This window comes from Pogoniulus pusillus, chromosome 17 (genome assembly GCF_015220805.1).
Source record: "Pogoniulus pusillus isolate bPogPus1 chromosome 17, bPogPus1.pri, whole genome shotgun sequence".
NCBI lineage: Eukaryota > Metazoa > Chordata > Aves > Piciformes > Lybiidae > Pogoniulus > Pogoniulus pusillus.
Window position 1 is genome coordinate 17,697,731 of NC_087280.1, and position 18,466 is coordinate 17,716,196.

Sequence of the window (18,466 nt, forward strand, 5' to 3'; positions counted from 1 at the left end):
CTGGGGGTGTGCAGCCTGCAGCAGAGGAGGCTCAGGGCAGAGCCCATTGCTCTCTAAAACTACCTGAAGGGAGGCTGTAGCCAGGTGGGGTTGGTCTCTCCAGCCATGCACTCAGCAACAGAACAAGGGGACACAGTCTGGAGTTGTGCTTGTGGAGGTCTAGGCTGGATGTTAGGAGGAAGAGAGAGTGATTGGCATTGGAATGGGCTGCCCAGGGAGGTGGTGGAGTCGCCATCCCTGGAGGTGTTCAAGCAAAGCCTGGCTGAGGCACTTAGTGCCATGGTCTGGTTGATTGGCTAGGGCTGGGTGCTAGGTTGGACTGGATGATCTTGGAGGTATCTTCCAACCTGGTCGATTCTATGATTCTATGAAGGGAGGCAAGCTTCAAATCTAGTGACTTGCTTTACACTGGAGTGGAGCTGCCTGGCCAGACATGGCAGGCTGAGCCATCTCCACTTGCTCAGCCTTTCCTTGCTGTTTTCCAAATGCCTAGAGCAGGCAAAAGGGGATGTAGTGACACTTGAAAGCACGTTTTGTCTCACAAGTAAAGCCCCTCACAGCTTCGCAGAGATCAGGAATACACATGGAATTGCCAGGGCACCTGCACCAAATTATAGAATGATTTGGGTTGGAAGGGGCTTTTCAAGCTCGTCTTGTCCAACCTTGTTACAGCCAGCAGAGATGTCTGCAACTAGAGCAGCTTGCTCAGACCCCCAAAGTGATCTGGAATGTGTCCGGGGATGAGGCATCTATTGCCTCTCTGGGAAAGTGTTTACGGGCAACCCCGTGTCCAGGAGAAACGGCTGAACTGCTGCTAGAGGGAGGGGAGAAAGCACCGAGAGCCGTCGTTGCTGCGGGGAGGCTGAGCAGCAGCCAGGGAGCAGCATGTGTTTGAACAAGCACAGTCCCCGGCCAAGCGCACGGGAGCCAACTCTGTCCAAAGGCGAGCAGCTCGCCTGCTGACAGCGCGGCAGGCTCCCGGACTGCCCTGCCTGGGTGGCTGCAGATCGGGTCTGCTAACTCCAGCAGCTGACAGGGAAGACTGGAATCAGAGAACCAGAGATTCATGGAATGGTTTAGGTTAGAAGTGAACCTTTAAAGGTCATCCTAGACCAACCCCGTGCAGTCAGCAGGGACATCTGCAAGTAGAGCAGGTCGCTTAGAGTCCCAACCAACCTGGCCTGCAATGTTTCCCGAGACGGAGCTTCTATCCGGGGGGAGGAATCGGGGACTGGGGTGTGGGGGAGGCTTCCTAGGAGCGCGGGACTGCTTCTGAGGGGGGAAGAGCCATTCGCAGGACTCCGGGTCCCTCTGCTGGCGAGCTGCCGCAGCGGGCGCAGAGCCGCTGCCGGCGGCACATGGGCCCGTTCGGCACCAGGGGGCAGCAGAGAGGAGCTGGGCCGGGGCGGGAGGAGCCCGCGGCTGCCGGGGTGCCAGCGGCTGGGGCAGCGAATACTGCGTTCAGTTTTGAGCCTTCTATGCAAGGACACTGAGGTGCTGGAGTGGGTTCAGGGAAAGGCAACGAAGCTGATGAAGGGTCTAGTGAGGAGCAGCTGAGGAAATCGAGGTTGTTCACTCTGGAGAAAAAAAGGCTCATGGGAGACCCTCTCAATCTCTACGACTACCTGAATCATAGTGACACTGAATCGTTTAGGTTGATAAAGACCTTTAAGATTATCAAGTCCTAGCACTGCCAATTCGATCACAAAACCATATCTCTACATGGGTTTTAAATATGAGGGATCCAAAACTCAGCCCAGTATTGGAGGGGTGGTTTCAGCAGTGCTGAGTACAGAGGGCCACCTGAGCATGCTCTAGCTCACCTGTTAACCAGCTGCCGGCCAGCTGTTAACTAAGCACCCTCAGGCCCTTTTCTGCCGTGCAGCTTCCAACCACTCTGCCCCAAGCCTGGAGTGTTTGTGAAGTCGTTACCCAAGCGCAGGACTTGGCACTTGGCCTTGTTGAAGCTCATACAGTTACAAAGAGATTGTAGCAAGGTGGGTGATTGGTCTCTCCTCCCAAGTAACAAAGCGACAGAAGAAGAGAAAACAGACTCGAGTTGTGCGAGGGGTAGTTTAGGTTGGACATTGGGAACAGTTTATTCGCTGAAAGGGTTGTCAAGCCCTGGAAGGCTGCCCAGGGCAGTGGTGGAATCCCCATCCCTGGAGGGATCGAGAAGCCATGCAGATGTGGTGCTGATGGACAGGGTTTCGTGGTGGCCCGGCAGTGCTGGGTCAACAGTTGGACTCGATGACTTTGAAGCTCTTTCCAACCGAAGCCATTTCGAACCCATAGCGCCCCCCCGCCTGGCTGTCTCGGCTCTCGGCTGCTCTGGTCTGGCACGACTCGGAGCTCGGCGGGTTGGCCTGGCGCGGGGCGGCGGGGCCCGGTGGCCGGAGGGAGCGGAGCGGAGCGGGTGTTGCTGCGGCGCTCGGTTTGGTCTGGCGGCATGGTGAAGCTGACGGCAGAGCTGATTGAGCAGGCGGCCCAGTACACCAACGCCGTCCGCGACAGAGAGCTCGACCTGCGCGGTGCGCGGCTCGGCCGAGTGGGGGGAGGTCACAGCATGCGGGGAGCGATGCGGCCTGTACTGGGAAGGGGCCTGCGAGGGGAAGGGCTGAGGTCTCGGGGGAGTTGGGGGCGCTGTGATGGTGCTTGGGGGGACTTTTGCTGGGGTCTGGGGCCTGCAACGGAAGAAGGGTTTGTAGGAGGCCGGGGAGGTCGGGGAAGAGGTCGCTGGCGGGGTCTGCAGTGGTCGGGGAATGGGGAGGAGATTGCGGAGGCACCGGTGACAGGGGAACTAGGACGAGTGGGATGGGGAAGGGGATGGAAGAGGAATTGGGGCGAAATGTCGGACGAATCTGCAGTGGTGGGAGTATGGTGCACGGGGAAGGCCAGAAACACGGGGTTGGGCTGAGGGAACACATGCAGGAAGGGACTTGGGGTGTTTGCTGAGGCAGGGGGAATAAGGACACTTTGAGAAGATACCAGAAGTGTTTGGCTTTGAGGGAGAGAGGCTGGTCTGCGAGGATGTGGAGAAGAGTCGTTCCAGAGGTGTTTTGACTTGAGTTTTAGTCACATCCTCAGTCCATCCCGTTACACCCTCGACATACTCTATCTCTTGTTTTGTTCAGCTGTCCTGTGGGCACCATCTCATTCTTGCCTTTTATTCGCTCCCTAGGCTATAAAATCCCTGTTATTGAGAACTTGGGTGCCACTCTGGACCAATTTGATGCAATTGATTTCTCCGACAATGAGATTCGTAAGCTGGATGGGTTCCCTCTGTTGAGAAGATTGAAAACTCTCCTGATGAATAACAATAGGATTTGGTAAGGATTTTTGCCCTAGGATAAAGAAAAATGCTCTTGGGATAGAAGTATGGGTGCTTCTTTCAGTGCTGGGTAGGTGGAGAAGTGTTTATTTTAGGCACTGTCTAGGTGCTGTTTGAGTTTCCTGCCTCACTGAGTGCAAAAGCCCATCATCATTCTACAGACAGGACAGTGGGATTTGGCCAGAGCTTTGGATTCTGGTAGTCATCCCTATAAAGACAAGGAAACAGGGATATACCTGCAAGTAAATGGATGTAAATCTCATACGGCATCTAGAAGTGTCACAGCAGTGGATGGTGTTTATTGCCAGCTTGACTAAAAGAAGTGTTTCAGGAGATGCTAGCCCAAACCTCTGCCATGGTCAGACTAGGAGATCCTCTCTGTTAGTGTGTTTCTTTGTCTTCACACCGTTGCTAATTTCTGGCCTAAGTTAAACCTTTGGGTTTTGTTCTTTTTTTCAGTCGGATTGGTGAAAACCTTGAACAGGCTCTGCCCAGCCTGACAGAGCTCATCCTTACCAATAACAATATTGCAGAATTGGTAAGCTGTCAATGCAAGATAAATCTAAACAAGCTTAAATGATGTGTGTGTAATTTAGTTCTCTTTTTTTTTTTTTCTGAGAGCAGTGTCACATACTTTGAGTAATAGTTGGTTCTTTGGAGTCATATCAGGCGGCTTAGGTGGTAGTTAGCAGTGCATCACGTGCAGTGGAACAGCAATCACAGAGTATTAGTGGGTTTCCTGTTAAACTGATTGAAGTAATTCTAATTTGTACCAATTGGTAATGTTAAGTGGTCTCTAAAATAGACATAAGTTCAGTATTTGGCTTTCAAATGTCTGCTTTTTCACTAAATGGACTCGGTTTCCTACTGTGTTTCTATTACATAGGGTGAACTGGATCCGTTATCAACTATTAAGTCGTTGACTTACCTGAGGTATGTAATCCTGACAAGAAAAGCTGCTTTTTGAGCTGTGCTACTGGCCTGGCTCTTTGCTTTTTTTTTGAATGCTCTACTTTTGTGAACTGTGACTGGAGTTTTTTAAGGCTAGGCTAGATGAGGCTCTGTGCAGCCTGATTTAGTGTGAGGTGTCCCTGCCTATGGCAGGGGAGCTGAAGCTAGATGATCCTTGAGGTCCATTCTAGCCCTGACAATTCTATGGTTCTTTAAGCCTGAACATTGAAATTTCTCCTGTGCTTCAGAAATAGTTGGTATTTAGTGGGTGAGTAGTTATTTGTTGAGGAGTTTTTTTGTTTGCTTGGTATGGGAGTTGTGTTATTGTTGTTGGGTTTTTTCCTTTGTTAAAGATTTTGAGGTTGTTCTTTTTTAAAAAATCAATTAATAAAACAAAGGACAGGTTTTTACTGTAGCTTCCATAACATCAGAAGACAGTTATGAGACCTGTTTAGTGTGTTACTTATTGCCTGTCACAGCAGAAGGTGCATGAAAGCATTTTATGTATACCAGCATACTTCAATATAAGTGTACCTATGTTTTTCAAAGTATAATTAGGAGTCTCTTTATAACCTTTTATTTACTTTGTAGCATTTTAAGGAATCCTGTAACAAACAAGAAGCATTACAGATTGTATGTAATCCACAAAGTTCCCCAGGTCAGAGTGCTGGATTTTCAGAAAGTGAAACTTAAAGTAAGTTTCTTCTGGCTTAACTAATTCCTTTCTTTTTTTTTTTCCTTTTTCTCTGACATCCTTGAAAACTGAGCACTAACAGTGAGTTTTTTGCCTTAGTTGTAGATTTTACTGAAGCTATGTATTACAAGTGGCTTCTAAAACACTCCCTTTGCTTGCTTTTGTGGTTTCGTTCTTTTATAGCTATGATTTGTTTAATTACATTTAATTAAGTTTTACTACTTTTGTTTGGTCCATTTCTTTCCTGGACCTCTAGTCTTGATCTCAGTGGTAAAGGGTTGGACTTGATGATCTATGAGGTCTCTTCCAATCTTGGTGATACTGTGATACGGTGATACTGTGAATGAGCAATGGTATCAGAGCTTTCTGCTGTCACTGGAGATGAGTGAGGGAAAGGGTTCATACTCTTAAGAACAGCAGTTTGATATGCTCTGAGCTCCAGCATTTGGGCAATGTTTATGTGTTTGTTGATAAACCCGCTGTCCACAAACCAATGTTGACTGATGCAGATGAGCCAAAGTGTCTTTCTCATCAAAGACACTTGCAAAATCCAATGTTCCTCACTTAACTTTGTGTGTGTGGTATCGCTGTAGGAGCGACAGGAGGCAGAGAAAATGTTCAAGGGCAAACGGGGTGCACAGCTTGCAAAGGATATTGCCAGGAGAACAAAAACGTAAGATGAAGATTAAAACCAATTTACTTTGGCGTCCTCCTCCAGAAACACCACTCTGTGTGTGGGATTAAGCAGTCCACTGAAACATCAGGGGCCAGCAGGATTCCTTAAAAACTCTGGTAGCCAGAAGGCTACCCGAGCAGCCCAAGATTTGGATGGTGGTGAATACATTTCAGAAAATATGTGCTTGGGGTGGATTGATTTAAGTCAATGAGCAGGAAACTTTAATTTGATAGTTTCTTTTGGTTATTTAACTGCAGAGAGGTGGCTCTTGTTTATTTTGGTTTTGGGATGGAGTTTTTTTTCCATCATTGGTAACTAAAATATTTTGTCAGGGATTATAAATTGTAAAATCTGCTGTAGTTAAGAGAAATGCAATGAAAATCTTCAGTTATGCTATTATAAAAGTTGGGTTGTTTTTTTTTTTTTTTTTTAGCTTGATTTTTAATCATAGACTGGTTTGGGTTGGAAGGGACCTGTAAATGCCACCTAGGCCACCTCACCCTTCCATGAGCGTCTACAACTACAGCAGGTTGTAGACGCTGTACAGAACCTCATCCAACTTGACCTGGAGTGGTTCCAGGGATGGGGGCATCTCTCACCCTCTGGGCAACCTATTCCAATATCACATGGAATGTCATATGCTAACAGTACCTCATATGTTTTGCTTAATCTTCAGCCAGCCTGTTTGGGAATCAGAATTTGGACCATGTATGGCAATAGCATTTGCAAATTCATAGTTAAATAAAAAATATCTTTAACATATTCAGCATTGAAAAGCACAATAGATAGATCCTGGCTCAAATTCATGGGTGGAAGGGGGCTCAAGTCTGTGATAGAACAAGAGGGTGATTGAACTAAATAGCTCTATAAACAGCCAGGAAGAAAAATACTTCCATAGCTGCAGGAGAGGTTGCAGCATTGATGCTGGGTCAGCACAGGATGTTCTTCCCAGCTGATTAATTAGTAGCAGCCATTTTTAGAGACCACAGATTTTTCTTAAAGCAGCAGCTTTAAGATAACTTTTTTCTTTTCAATGGTAAAATTGCATCCAGTCTAGAATAGGCTCTTAACTAGCCCATCGTAATATTTTGTTAGAGGTATAAACCCACAAAACCCAGTTTCAGATACTCTGTGTTTATCCACCCTACTTTTGTAATGGCAACTCATAGCTGAGTGTTCAACAACATCCAAATTTACCAGCTTTGGTCAACAGCATAATTTCTCAAGTTAAAGCCTGCCCCTCTTCATGAGGAGATGAAAAGGTTGGGGGGAGATGGGGCAGCAAGGACAAGTTGCTGGTGTTTCTGAAGGAGGCAATTCTTTACTGTATCAGTTTGTTAACAAAGATAAGATACTACACTTGATTGAATGAAATGCTTCCAAACCTAGTTTGGAAGTAGAGAAGCATGTGCTGTTCAGAGGATGCAATGAGCCTTTATTTTCCTTTGAAGCTTCACTCCAGGTGCTGGGCTGCCAACTGACAAAAAGAAAACCGGGCCATCCCCAGGGGATGTTGAGGCAATTAAGGTATGTCAGACAGCACGTGTAGACACAAGTAGAGGAGAAAACCAGCCAAAGACCTGACCTAAACAAACATTTCTTTCCTTCTGGCAGCCCCTGATTCTGTTTAGATGAGTAGAAATTATGTCCTAACTTTAGTTTAGGTGCCGTTTCTTCTTTTAGGACATACTTGGGTTTTGAAAACTTAAGTGAAATGTTTCTCAGAGCTTAGAGTTCTTCAAGGATAGAACAGCTTCTTTACTAGGAGGAGAAGCAAATTGTGCTTTGTGATTCGTAGAATTTTCTAGAAATGGTATTTTGTAGAACTTTTTATAGATCTTAGTGTCACTTAACTGGAACAAAAATCTTGTTCCGATGTTTATTCTAAACAGACTGATGTACTGTATGGAAAGCCTCATTGTGTCCTTTTGTCTTTTTTAGACTGCTATAGCAAATGCCACAACTTTGGCTGAAGTGGAGAGACTGAAAGGCTTGCTACAGGCTGGTCAGATTCCTGGCAGAGAAAGAAAATCAGGTCACTTTTTACTTCTATCATCTTTGTTTCCAAAAACAGAATCTCTCTCCTCATTGCTTCCTAATGCTTTAGGTGTTCTTAGTAAGGAAGGGACAGGGAGTTGAGAAAACTGTTTAAAGTGAGCCTAACTATCATCAGTGACTGTGGAGCACATCCATATGGCTCTGTAATTGGTGGGTTACCTGGCCTGGCCTCTCGAGTGCAGCTCAAGACGGTGGACTTTGGAGCAAGGTTCCTTAAATGCTGTGTTGGCCACCTCCGAACAGTCCATGCCGGTTATTTTAGAAGAGGAGGTTAATTACAGAGTGTACCTGGACTCTCCTCTGAGCATTGGTGCCTCAGCACGTCTGAGGTCTCCGCGTGGATGAGCTGACTGCAGACTGGCAGTGTTCTGCCTGGTTTCTGTATATTGGTGCTACGTGTTTCTTTTGGAGTTCACGTTAGGGCAGCCCCTCTTCAAAGGATTGTGAATTAACATTGTCCCTGTGGGTAAGAAAAGCTACATTTGCTGTATCTGTCCTAAAACTCTGACGTGCGCTTTCCAGGTCCCTCGGAGGACGTTGACGAGGAGATGGAAGAAGACACGGCTCCCAATGGCTCCTAGGCCCGGGGCACAGCGCTTTTACCCCAGAGCCCAGTCCTGCCCCTGGTCACGGCCAGCCCTACCGCGGGTAGCCGCCCTCCGGCCCCCGGCCCTGCACATTTCGGCGTTCAATAAACGGACGTTTCCTTTTTCAACCCGTGGTGCCGCGTACCGTAACCGGGCCGGGAGGGGGCAGGAGGAGCGGTGGAGCGGAAGCGATGGGGCCAGCAGCGCGACTGGCGGCGGGAGGGGAAGTTCTTCCTGATTGGTTCCCTTGCGTCCCTCCTCTCCTCTGATTGGTCAACGTACTCATGGCGTTACCCAGTTCACTCTGCCGCCTTCCCAGCTGCGTGTGGAGGGGAGTTTCGCCTCCTGATTGGCTCTCCGGCCCTGAGGCGGCGCAGAACGAGGCGGGCGGTGATTGGCGGGCGGTGATTGGCGGGCGGTGATTGGCGGGCGGTGATTGGCGCCGCCAGGGCGCGGGGCGGCTCCCGGACGTGAGGCGGTGGCGGCGATGGAGCTGGGAGGTGGCGGGGCCGCGGCGGGCCCTGGCTCGGCGGCGCTGGGCCGGGGGGGCTTCGAGGTGCTGCATCACACGGGTGAGGGGCCGCTGGGCCATGCTGGGATCTTGGGGCTGAGGAGAGGGTGTGGAGACTGCGGGGCGAAGGAGAGGAGAGGAGAGGAGCCGAGCCGGGTCCGGTCCGGGCGCGGCTTCTCCCTTCTCGCCTCTTGGCTGGATGGGCTCACTCTCCCGCGGTCAGCACTTACCTGCGGCTTGTCTCCGTCGCAGTGGGCTCTCTGCTGTCCGACTATGGCTGGTACATCCTCCTGGCCGCTGTCGCCATCTATCTCCTCATCCAGAAGGTCTCCCAGAGCCTGGCGAGCAGGCCGAGCAGCCAGCCGGGAGCCGCTGACGCAGCTGTGGGTGAGTGAATCTTTGCTCTCTCGAACTCTCCAGGATGGTGTTTATGTCTCTTCGTCTCTTCTTGGTTTTTGCAAATGCCTGACAGCTGGGACGCTTAACAGCTGCTCAGATCCACAGTCTATTTAGTAATAAAAGAGATTCAGTTCTGAGTGATAGAATCACAGAGTGGTTTGGGTTGGAAGGGACCTTAAGGATCATCTGTTGCTGACTCCCCGTGTTAGGGGCAGAGACACTTCCCACAAGACCAGGGTGCTCAAAGCCCCATCCAACCTGGGCTTGAACAATTCCAGGAAGGGAGTATCCACAACCTCTTCGGGCAACCTGTTCCGGTGCCTCACCGCCCTCGCTGTGTAAAAGTTCCTTCTTTCACTGTGAAGCAGTTACCCTTCATCCTGTCAGTACACACAGGATGACTGTTTAGAGCCATGAAGACATATAGATCATATTACTGGAGAGATCACTAGGGAAAGGTTAGACCAAGAAAAGTGTTTTTGAGAGATCAAGGATTGTGTCCCAAAGTAACATGATTGGGAGTGAAGAATGTGGTGTATTGCTGAGCAAGGGAATAGCTGCTCTTTGATAGTGCAGGAGCTGAGGGAATGGTGGTTAAAAGGAGTTGTGCTCAGTTAGCAAATAACTTCTAGACTTGCCAAACAAAACTGACACCAACATCTAAATACTGGGAGGGGGGATATTGTGCTTATTAATGATGCTTGTTAATATTTATCATTCCACTTTCCAGTTACTCCTTCGTGGTTCCTACTCTGTCAGGATTGTGTACATTTGGGGTGTAACTGCCTCTCATCTGTGTTACCCTCCCAAGTGTGGCACAGCCTCTCAATGTTACACAGTCACGATCCTGCCTGCTTTGCAGATTTGCTGCCACAAAGCACAGACTGTGCTTAGGTGTTTGCCAAAACAATAAGAGCTTGGCACCAGTTCCTTTGGTGTGTTGGCATGGCAGTACAGGGAGCCCCAGCAAATATTACTCATGTGGTCTTATCCTCCTGGTGTTCTTTTGAAATGCTAATTAAATCTTGATTTCAACTGCCAGAACTGCCTGTAAAATGAAATTACTTTAAGTACTGTAATTTCTTTCATTCATTTGTCACTGGATGGTGGCAAACATATAAGTAGACAAAAAATGTGGAGATTCATCAGCTACAGGGAAGAAAAAGAGCAATATTTGCCTTTGTTTGGATACAGTTTTTCTTTTGACTTCTCCTAAAGGTCAGTCATGAAGAGAAGTGACTCAGTGTAGGTTTTCAGATGCTACCACTTCTCTCTTAGATATGTGTGGCATTTGCAAGCAATGGAGTGTGTTAAATCTGCTGTAATGAAATGTGCATGACCAGTTGCCAGGAGGAGTAGGAGTGAATGTGGGTTGGTTGCCTCATGCTTCTGCATAAGAGAAGTTCTCTAGGTAAAAATGGAGTCCCTGTGAAGCATGGGTGATGTTTCTGAGATTCTTTGTATCAAACAAATCCTCCAGAAAGAGAAGCAAGTCTGCTACAAGTGTGAATTTTAATTCTTGGTGAGTTTGTTATGTTAGTGGCCTTATTAAAACCCTGTTAAAGTAATTACTTAAGAAATAGTAAAATGCTATGAAAATTAAATCAGCATATAAATAGCTATAAAAGTTTAGCTAGAAACTGAACTGGAGCTGTGATTTTTCCAGTTCAAGAGAGACAAGGAACTACTGGAGAAAGTCCAGCAGAAGGTTACAGAGATATTGGGGCAAATGGAGCATCTCATTCAGGAGGAAAGGCTGAGATCTGAAGCTGTTTAGCCTGGAGAAATGCAGTCTGAGAGGGAATCTTCTCAATGCTTGCCAATAGCTAAGGGGCAGAGGGTAAAAGAATGGTGCCAGACTCATTTCACTGCTGCCCAGGGGCAGCAGGCAGAAGCTGGAACACAAGTAGTTCCATCTGAACAGAAGGAGAAACTTCATTGCTATGAGGGTGCTGGATCCCTGGCACAGGTTGCCCAGAGGTTGTGGAGTCTCCTTCTTTGGAGAGATTCTATACCTGTCTGGACATTGTGATCCAGAGCAACCTACCCTGGCTGACCCTGCTCTGGCTTTAGATGATCCTCAGGGGTCCCAACCCCTACCATGCTGAGATTCTGTGATTTTCTGCAAAAGAGCCACAGGGAGATATGTGAGCCTGTCATTATTACAGTTCCATCTAGAATTTCTTCTGCATAGCTTTGCAAACTCTTTCCCCATTTCTTAGAACCTGACGCGGTGGTAAGAAGACAGGAAGCTCTGGCAGCATCTCGCCTCAGGATGCAGGAGGAGTTGAATGCACAAGCAGAAAGATACAAAGAAAAACAAAGACAGGTAACCAGAAAGCATTTCTTTCTTGAACTCATGAATTTGTCATCTAGTCCTTTGCAGCTGTTGTTGAAGAGTTCATTCCCTGCTAGATATCAGAAGAACAGGAAACCTACTTTCTGCAGGAATGTGGGTGGTGCCTTTTCCCTTACCCTGCTTTACTTGGACAGCTTTTGCCCAAAGAAGCAGTGACAGGGAGTAGGACAATGGACTTCAGTGATATGAACCAGTAAAATTTGATGAGATCTTTGAGGAGGTTTACTGGTGTTTGGATCTTCTATTCTTAAAAGGAGAAAACAGGCTCTTAATGATGTAGTTTAGTGGTGCTGTAATATAGTGGTTTGACATGCAGCTGGAGAGAATCATAGAACAGTTTGGGTTGGAAGCAATTCTTCAAGGTCGTCTACTCCAATTTCTTCCTGCAGTCAGCAGGGATATCTGCAACTAGAGCAGGTTGCTCAGAGCCTCCAAGAATCTAAACTGGAATGGTTCCAGGGATGGGGCATCTCCCACCATTCTGGGCCACTGTCTCAGTACCACATAATGAGGGATAGTGTATTGCTGCATGGGGCAGTGTGGAAAAGTGGATGTGATCAGCAGAGCAAGCTCGCTAATCCCATCTCTTCTCCTGGATTTACTTTTGCAAGCACCTGTGTTCAGACCTCAGTTTGTTGTCGAGAAATGTTCTCAGTTCAAAGCAAATAAAAAATGGTATTGTGGAAGACAATAGCCACTAGGGAGAATGTGTGGGTCTAGTGTGCTCAGACTGGGGAAGCTTTGCTTCCTTGGACTGGGTGGGGTAGCTACCTTGTGTCCTTTCTATTTGTCAAGAAGGTGGCAGCTGGTCTTGGCTATTAATTTATTTGGTTTGTGTAGATAAACTGCTTTAGAAGAAAGCTGGGAGGACTGTAAGTAATGTGTATTGGGATGTAAATATGTAGCTGGCTGTCCTGTTCATTTGCTTTCTTCTGTGGATCCCTACACTGTGCCTTACGTTGTCATATGCAATATTCTTTCTTCAGTACTTTCCATAAACTCAAGATTTAAGCTTGCTGCTCTGTTCTCCTTTAAACCATTTTAAAGCATTAAGTGGTGAAGAGAAGCTGCAGACACAGGCTGTGTATATTGAGGAAGGGTGGTGGTCCTGTGGTTGGGAAGACATGGGTATTTAAAGCAGTCAGTGCATCTGTAGGCCTGGAGATACTGCATCAGCTAAAGATGGATCATTTGTTTCTTTGATGAGCCTCTTGTAGCTGTTTCTGTACCACCGGTGGGTTTGTTAGTTCTGAAATCTCAGCCTTGTGTGTCCTGGACTTGTTCCTTAGCTTGAAGAGGAGAAGCGAAGGCAGAAGATAGCCATGTGGGAAAGTATGCAACAAGGCAAAAGCTACAAAGGAAACTTGAAACTCAATCAGGTAACAGCTACATTTATTAGTTTACAGTTGTTTATATGATTAGGTTAGCTGAAATTCATGTTGGGTACATTGTGAGTAACTTCTGCTTTTATGAACAGCAAGAAGTAGAATCTGGTGCCTCCGCCTCATCAGCAGTCCCAAAATCTAAACCAAACAAAAAGCCCTTGCGAGGAGGTGGTAAGTATGAGATCCTTAAGATATTCTGAGCTTGAAACAGTATTTATCCAGCTGGAAGAGACAAAATGTGCCATAAAAACGAGTTCTTTGTCTCTGAGTATTGTGGCTTGCTTTGTACTTCATGCAGAACCTAGCAGGAAGTTTCTGTGGGGCTTTTCCCTGAAAAACACAGTGTTCTTTTATGTGTATTTTCCATAGTTTGAGGTTATTAATAATTGTAAGAATTAATAATTCTTACAATATTTCTGAGATCTCTCCCCCATTATTGTAAAAGTCCTATAACTTAATGTCTAGTCTGTCTTTCAGTTACCTGTAGTAGTATCTAAATGCAGGAAGAGGATATTTTACTTTATACTATGTAGGTTCAGGCAGATGAAAGACTTAATTATGTCAAATATGACCTTATTTGTTAGATCTCACAGTAATGACTTACTGAATATTTAAATCCTGCAGATGTACAAACTTGTAACAGCTCTTACAAACCCCCAGAGGCTCTTAGCATTAAATTCACTGTCAACCACTGAAATCATCTTGATGGATAAATTCTTTCTCTGGCCTTACATAGCCCACGTTAGGATCACTGTCTCCTAGCTGGCCAAACAGCCTGTGCCATGCCTGCAAGCACTACTTTGGGCGTAATATTTCTAGTTAAAACTATCCATAGTGGAAGAGATTGTCTAGGCAGCCTCAGACTGAAAAGAAAACTTTGATTGCAGTGCTAAGTCACTTGATTAAATGTGTGAAGGCTGAAGGTTCTCGATATAAACATATTAAACCTCAATAATGGCTCAGTGGTGGAATCTCTTCTTTGAATATTTCTACTGACAGCTGTTGACAACCTCTGAAGGAGCTGTGTTGTTTAACATGAGTCCAGTCTAATTCCTGACACTCACTATAGCTCTTGTGAGGGTTATTCACCACTCTGAGGGATGAGAAATGGGTGGGTAAGAGCTGTGCTGAGGACCAGAATTAGAGCAGCTGGGTCGAGACACCTTTCCAGCTACTACCTGTTCTCATTCCATCCCAAGCAAAATCTTAGTTTAAGTAACAGATTACAGAATTAGAATTCGGTGGTCTTCTCCTGAGCATGAAGTGAAAGAACCATCTGCACTGTTCAGCAGCCGAGTTAAGCTAGAAACCAGAACTTGGCTAGCCTGAGAAAAGCAGACTTGAAAGATGGAGGTGATGCTTGAAGTTTCAGTGGGGCAGGCTGCTTTTGAAACCTGCTTGGTTAGCAATTCAGCTGGGGGCTTCAGCTTATTTTTCTTTGCCTTGTAGAGAACAAACTAAGAATGCTTGCCAAGTTGTGTCTTTCCAAGTATAAAGTCACCTGTAGTTAATGGCATTGGGACATTGAACTGTCTGTTCAGCTAGCTCTTGCCTTACTGTACATACTTGTCTTTTCAAATGCTTTAGAAGTGGTAATGACTGGATTTACCTCTTGACCTTCAGAGTATCCCTTGCATGATGGGGATAAAAGATTATTTTAAGTCCCTGACTATCAGGTCTCCTGGAGAACAGGTATGCTCTTATGGAGTTCACTGTGAGAGTTACTGTTACTGCTCTGTTTACTCTGCAGAGCAGCATTAAATCTCTAGTGCAGACTTAGAGAAATTAAATGGTAATTAATTTCAATTTCATTTAATCCAAATTAATCAAATCAAAACACAAGTGCTTTGCAATGGCTTTTAGTGCTAGTACTACAAAAATAAACTACCTCAAGCCTGGGTATTTTCCCTGTTTTGATTTCCCTTTAATTGCTGCCTGTGAAGTAAGTACAAACAAAGTGCAAATGATCACAAGGTGCAAATAATCACGAGGTTTATTTTTGGTGTTCCAAAGGCATTTCCAGGGTGAATGTTCACATGGTGGATTTCTCCTCTTTACTTCCAGGTTATAACCCGCTGTCTGGAGAAGGGGGAGGCACTTGTTCCTGGAGACCAGGCCGGCGAGGCCCCTCAGCAGGGGGATGAGGGTAACCTCCCTGGTGTCTCATGGCACTAGCAGGCTTGATCCTACCCACTGTCTGACTGCCTACAGTTTGCATGTCACAGTGACTCCTTTGGGATTGAGTTTAGAGCAGGTGTTAACCCGAAACCAGATTTACAGCATTGCCAACTAGTAACTCAGAAGCTGATCCTACAGGACAAAAATACCTGATCCTCTTAAAGAGGATGAAGAATGAAACAATTACAGCCTAATCAGTTAATTTTCACTCTTCTATAGAGAGGAAGTGTTAGTCTACAGCCAAGGTGAATCACCTGGGATGGTGAGATCTGGGCTGTGTGTCTGGATAGTCAAATGACTGCCTTCAGGCAAATTTAATTATCTACGCTTGGTTTACCTCTGTAAAATGAGGATACTTACCAACCTCAAACAGGTGTTACCAGATTTACTGTTTGGCTGGAAGGTATTTAGTGGAGAAGGATGTTATTACCTTTGAATTTTAGGTGAATTTCAGATGAACTGACAAATGCCACAGAAAGCTAGTTGCTACAGAAGAGTCTCTGTGACAAGCTACCTTGAATGATGTTTTCCTTATAAATGGTAACAAACCAGTGAGGATTACTGATGCTAGACAGCAGATGGGGGAGTTTCTTGCTATTCCCTTTTTTTTTTCCCTTTTATTTTTTCCTATTTCAAATGCTTTGTAAAAAACAAAAACTTATTAATATTAAATATAATTGCAAACAAATGATAAATCTAGTATTTATAATCTTGTGGTTTTCTACAGCATGTTTTTTGATATAGAAGGTATATGTTCTAGTGTAATAAATGTAAATGTGTATAAACAAGATGAGGCATCAAATTAAATGATTTTCATTTGACTACAAGCATAAACAAAGGAGGGGGTTTCAGTGTTTTGGCTTTTAACAGTTGTAATTTGAGTGTTTTAAATCATGATTTGAGCACCGTTGCCTTCAGGTTAAGGCTAAGTTTCATTTATAAGCTCTGTTCTCCTCTACCCCCAGTAAGTGATCCTGAACTTGAACAGAGTGCATTACTGGTTGTTATGCACCCCAGCTGTGTGTGAATCAAGAAAGCAAAGGCCTTTGCTCTAACAGAGCAGAGCAAGTTTCTTCACAAATTACTGTCAGCAAGCACAGTGTGAGGAGAAGGGAATTTGTAGTATGGTTAACTCAGACACTGCAAGGTACTCAAAAGGTAAAAAAGGAAGCTGCAAACTGCTGGAATGTGTGTTGTGGGCTGCAGGACTGTACACAGTGCAGTGCCAGGGTTACACCTTAGGGACACTAAGAACTTGCTTTACTCTGCTTTGAACGTGTCTCAGACTGGAAAGTGATAGCTGCATGGCTGTCCCACATACCCTAGCTCGATACTAAGGTGCGTTCTGATAGCTTGTGCAGCACAAGAGCTTGAGGGTAGTTCATGCTGGAAAGAGCCTCTGACTACCAAACACGTTTCTTGGGTTAACACAGTCCACTCTCACAAGCCCCTCTCTTTCCCCACACAGACTGGAGGGAAAATAACATGAAAATGCCTCTGGGTTGAGAGAAAGAGTTGAGGTAAAGAGCTTTACTGGAAATGACCCAATGCACAATGATCTCGGCCTCTCTGCAGAAAAGCACAGCAAAATGCAAAGGCAGCAGCAGAAACCAGCCACTGCCCCCCACATGCCCACCCACCAGAAAAGACCAACACTTCAAACTCAGAAACTGGAACAGGAAGCCTCACGTTACAATCTGAACTTCAACCCCCATGATACTTTGCTCCAACCAGCACTTCTATTTTGAAGCTGGCATGACAGTAGCATGGTGTTTAATACTGGCAGCAGATTCAACTCCGTGTGTAAAACCTGCAAGTGAGGCACTGTAAGAAGCAAAGGGCTGGAGCATGTGTAGTCTTCATTCTTTTGTGGACAGGAAATAAAGTTAGAGCTGGCATTGTGAATGAGCTTTCCAAACATCTCATTGTCTTGATGTGTTCTACAGAACGAAATGCAACAGATAAGTAGAGTGTAGGCTGTCCTTGGTAAAGAGTGAAGTAGTTCTGTCAGCCTACAAGTGTCCCTGTGTCTGTTAGTGAGCTTATAGTTAGGCGTTGAAGTACCTATCCGTGTCTCACTGGCATAGCTTAGGGCTGCCTGAGCTCTTGTGTTTGAAATGTTTGTTGTTCATCAGTAGGTGTGAGTGCCAACTTTGAGTACACTGGATATATGGATATAGATACTACTCTCTCTGTCTGGTGAGCTGTTATTTTTCTCTTGACTATACATTTAAAGTACTCCCACTGAGGTTCAAAGTTGCCAGCTAATGAAAGGGCAAAGAACCTTTAGATGCATGAAGAGTGTGCTCAAGTGTCTGTAGAAGATGGAGCGAGAAGGTTGGTCATGTTCCTATGGAAACTAGTTTTCATTTCCTGGATTCTGTGCATCTTGTTATATAAACGTAAATTGCCATTGTAACACAGACCAGTATATGTAACTTCAGTTTTGAGTCTTTCATAAGGCAGGAAAAAAAATAGAGGTGAGGGAGGATATTTTAAAGATGTGAAGATTTTTCATCAGTGAAGAGGACTAGGTTCTTATCTCACTCATGCCTCTGGGGAACATACTCACCTTGTGTTGGGGAAACAGGCAACAGACTGAGGCGTTGTCTTCACAAAAATAGCTGGGGGAGGTTATCTTTAAAGAGGCAGAATTCCTAGTGTTGATCAAGTAGTGAGGATGAGTTGCTTTAATTCAGTAGAAGTGTTTTAAGAGAGAAATAAGCAGGTTTGAGCTGAGCATATGCTAATCTTCTGTGTCTCAACACTTGCTTCTGGCTGGGACTACGGATATGGATATTTCCCCACTTGTAAGATTTATAAAGACATACCCAGTGAGAATACTGTGATATACATATTTCTGGAAACTTCAAGCTTCTCTTTCCCTTAATTGTTTTTAGTTTTAATCCTCAAGTCCCAAAGGTTTTCTTGACCAGAAACTTCTAAGCTATTGAACAGGGTAAGAGGAAGAACCTCAGTTTGTAAAACTTCTCTTTTGGCTCTCAACCTGCACAAGCAGAGGGAAGGGTTTTTTCCTCTGACTTCAAACAGAAAGCTCTCCCTTGACCACAGACAAGTATGGAAAAGTGGTTGCTCGTTGCTTTATAGCTTAAGAATGAAGCATGTAGAAGGCATTAGGTGAAAGTGAACTATTTAGTGAATCTATGGTTTCTTCTTTGGTCTGAATTCCCAAGAACTTGAATTATGAATGATCACATTAAAAAGTCTTCAGGAAATTATTTTTCCCCACTTAGAGCAGTTATGCAAGAAGCCTTTTATTCTGCTGATGCAGATGTTCTGGAAATGCCTTAGAATCCTAGAATTGTTCAGAAGAGAC

At 45.5% G+C, this 18,466-nt stretch overlaps 2 protein-coding genes across 2 annotated transcripts; both read left to right on the forward strand.

The window, feature by feature from the left end:
- Positions 1-2,359: 2,359 nt before the first annotated feature.
- On the forward strand, positions 2,360-8,425 carry SNRPA1 (small nuclear ribonucleoprotein polypeptide A'). The gene is made up of 9 exons (XM_064157983.1): positions 2,360-2,531; positions 3,182-3,329; positions 3,791-3,869; positions 4,218-4,264; positions 4,874-4,976; positions 5,570-5,649; positions 7,104-7,179; positions 7,594-7,687; positions 8,233-8,425. Exons 1-9 carry the CDS (start codon positions 2,450-2,452, stop codon positions 8,289-8,291), a joined length of 768 nt encoding a protein of 255 aa, XP_064014053.1. The 5' UTR covers positions 2,360-2,449; the 3' UTR covers positions 8,292-8,425.
- Positions 8,426-8,747: 322 nt separating this feature from the next.
- Positions 8,748-15,917, forward strand: SELENOS (selenoprotein S). The gene is made up of 6 exons (XM_064157984.1): positions 8,748-8,869; positions 9,061-9,195; positions 11,430-11,536; positions 12,856-12,945; positions 13,044-13,122; positions 15,016-15,917. The coding sequence occupies exons 1-6, from the start codon at positions 8,785-8,787 to the stop codon at positions 15,093-15,095; spliced, it is 576 nt and encodes a 191-aa protein (XP_064014054.1). The 5' UTR covers positions 8,748-8,784; the 3' UTR covers positions 15,096-15,917.
- The last annotated feature ends 2,549 nt before the right edge of the window (positions 15,918-18,466 follow it).

Coding starts and splice junctions, on each gene's coding strand:
- SELENOS (XM_064157984.1), top strand. CDS start 8,785: ATGGAGCTGGGAGGTGGCGGGGCCGCGGCGGGCCCTGGCTCGGCGGCG. Junction 8,870..9,060: donor CGAGGTGCTGCATCACACGG/GTGAGGGGCCGC, acceptor TCTCCGTCGCAG/TGGGCTCTCTGCTGTCCGAC. Junction 12,946..13,043: donor GAAACTTGAAACTCAATCAG/GTAACAGCTACA, acceptor TTTTATGAACAG/CAAGAAGTAGAATCTGGTGC.
- SNRPA1 (XM_064157983.1), top strand. CDS start 2,450: ATGGTGAAGCTGACGGCAGAGCTGATTGAGCAGGCGGCCCAGTACACC. Junction 2,532..3,181: donor CAGAGAGCTCGACCTGCGCG/GTGCGCGGCTCG, acceptor TTCGCTCCCTAG/GCTATAAAATCCCTGTTATT. Junction 3,870..4,217: donor ATAACAATATTGCAGAATTG/GTAAGCTGTCAA, acceptor TCTATTACATAG/GGTGAACTGGATCCGTTATC.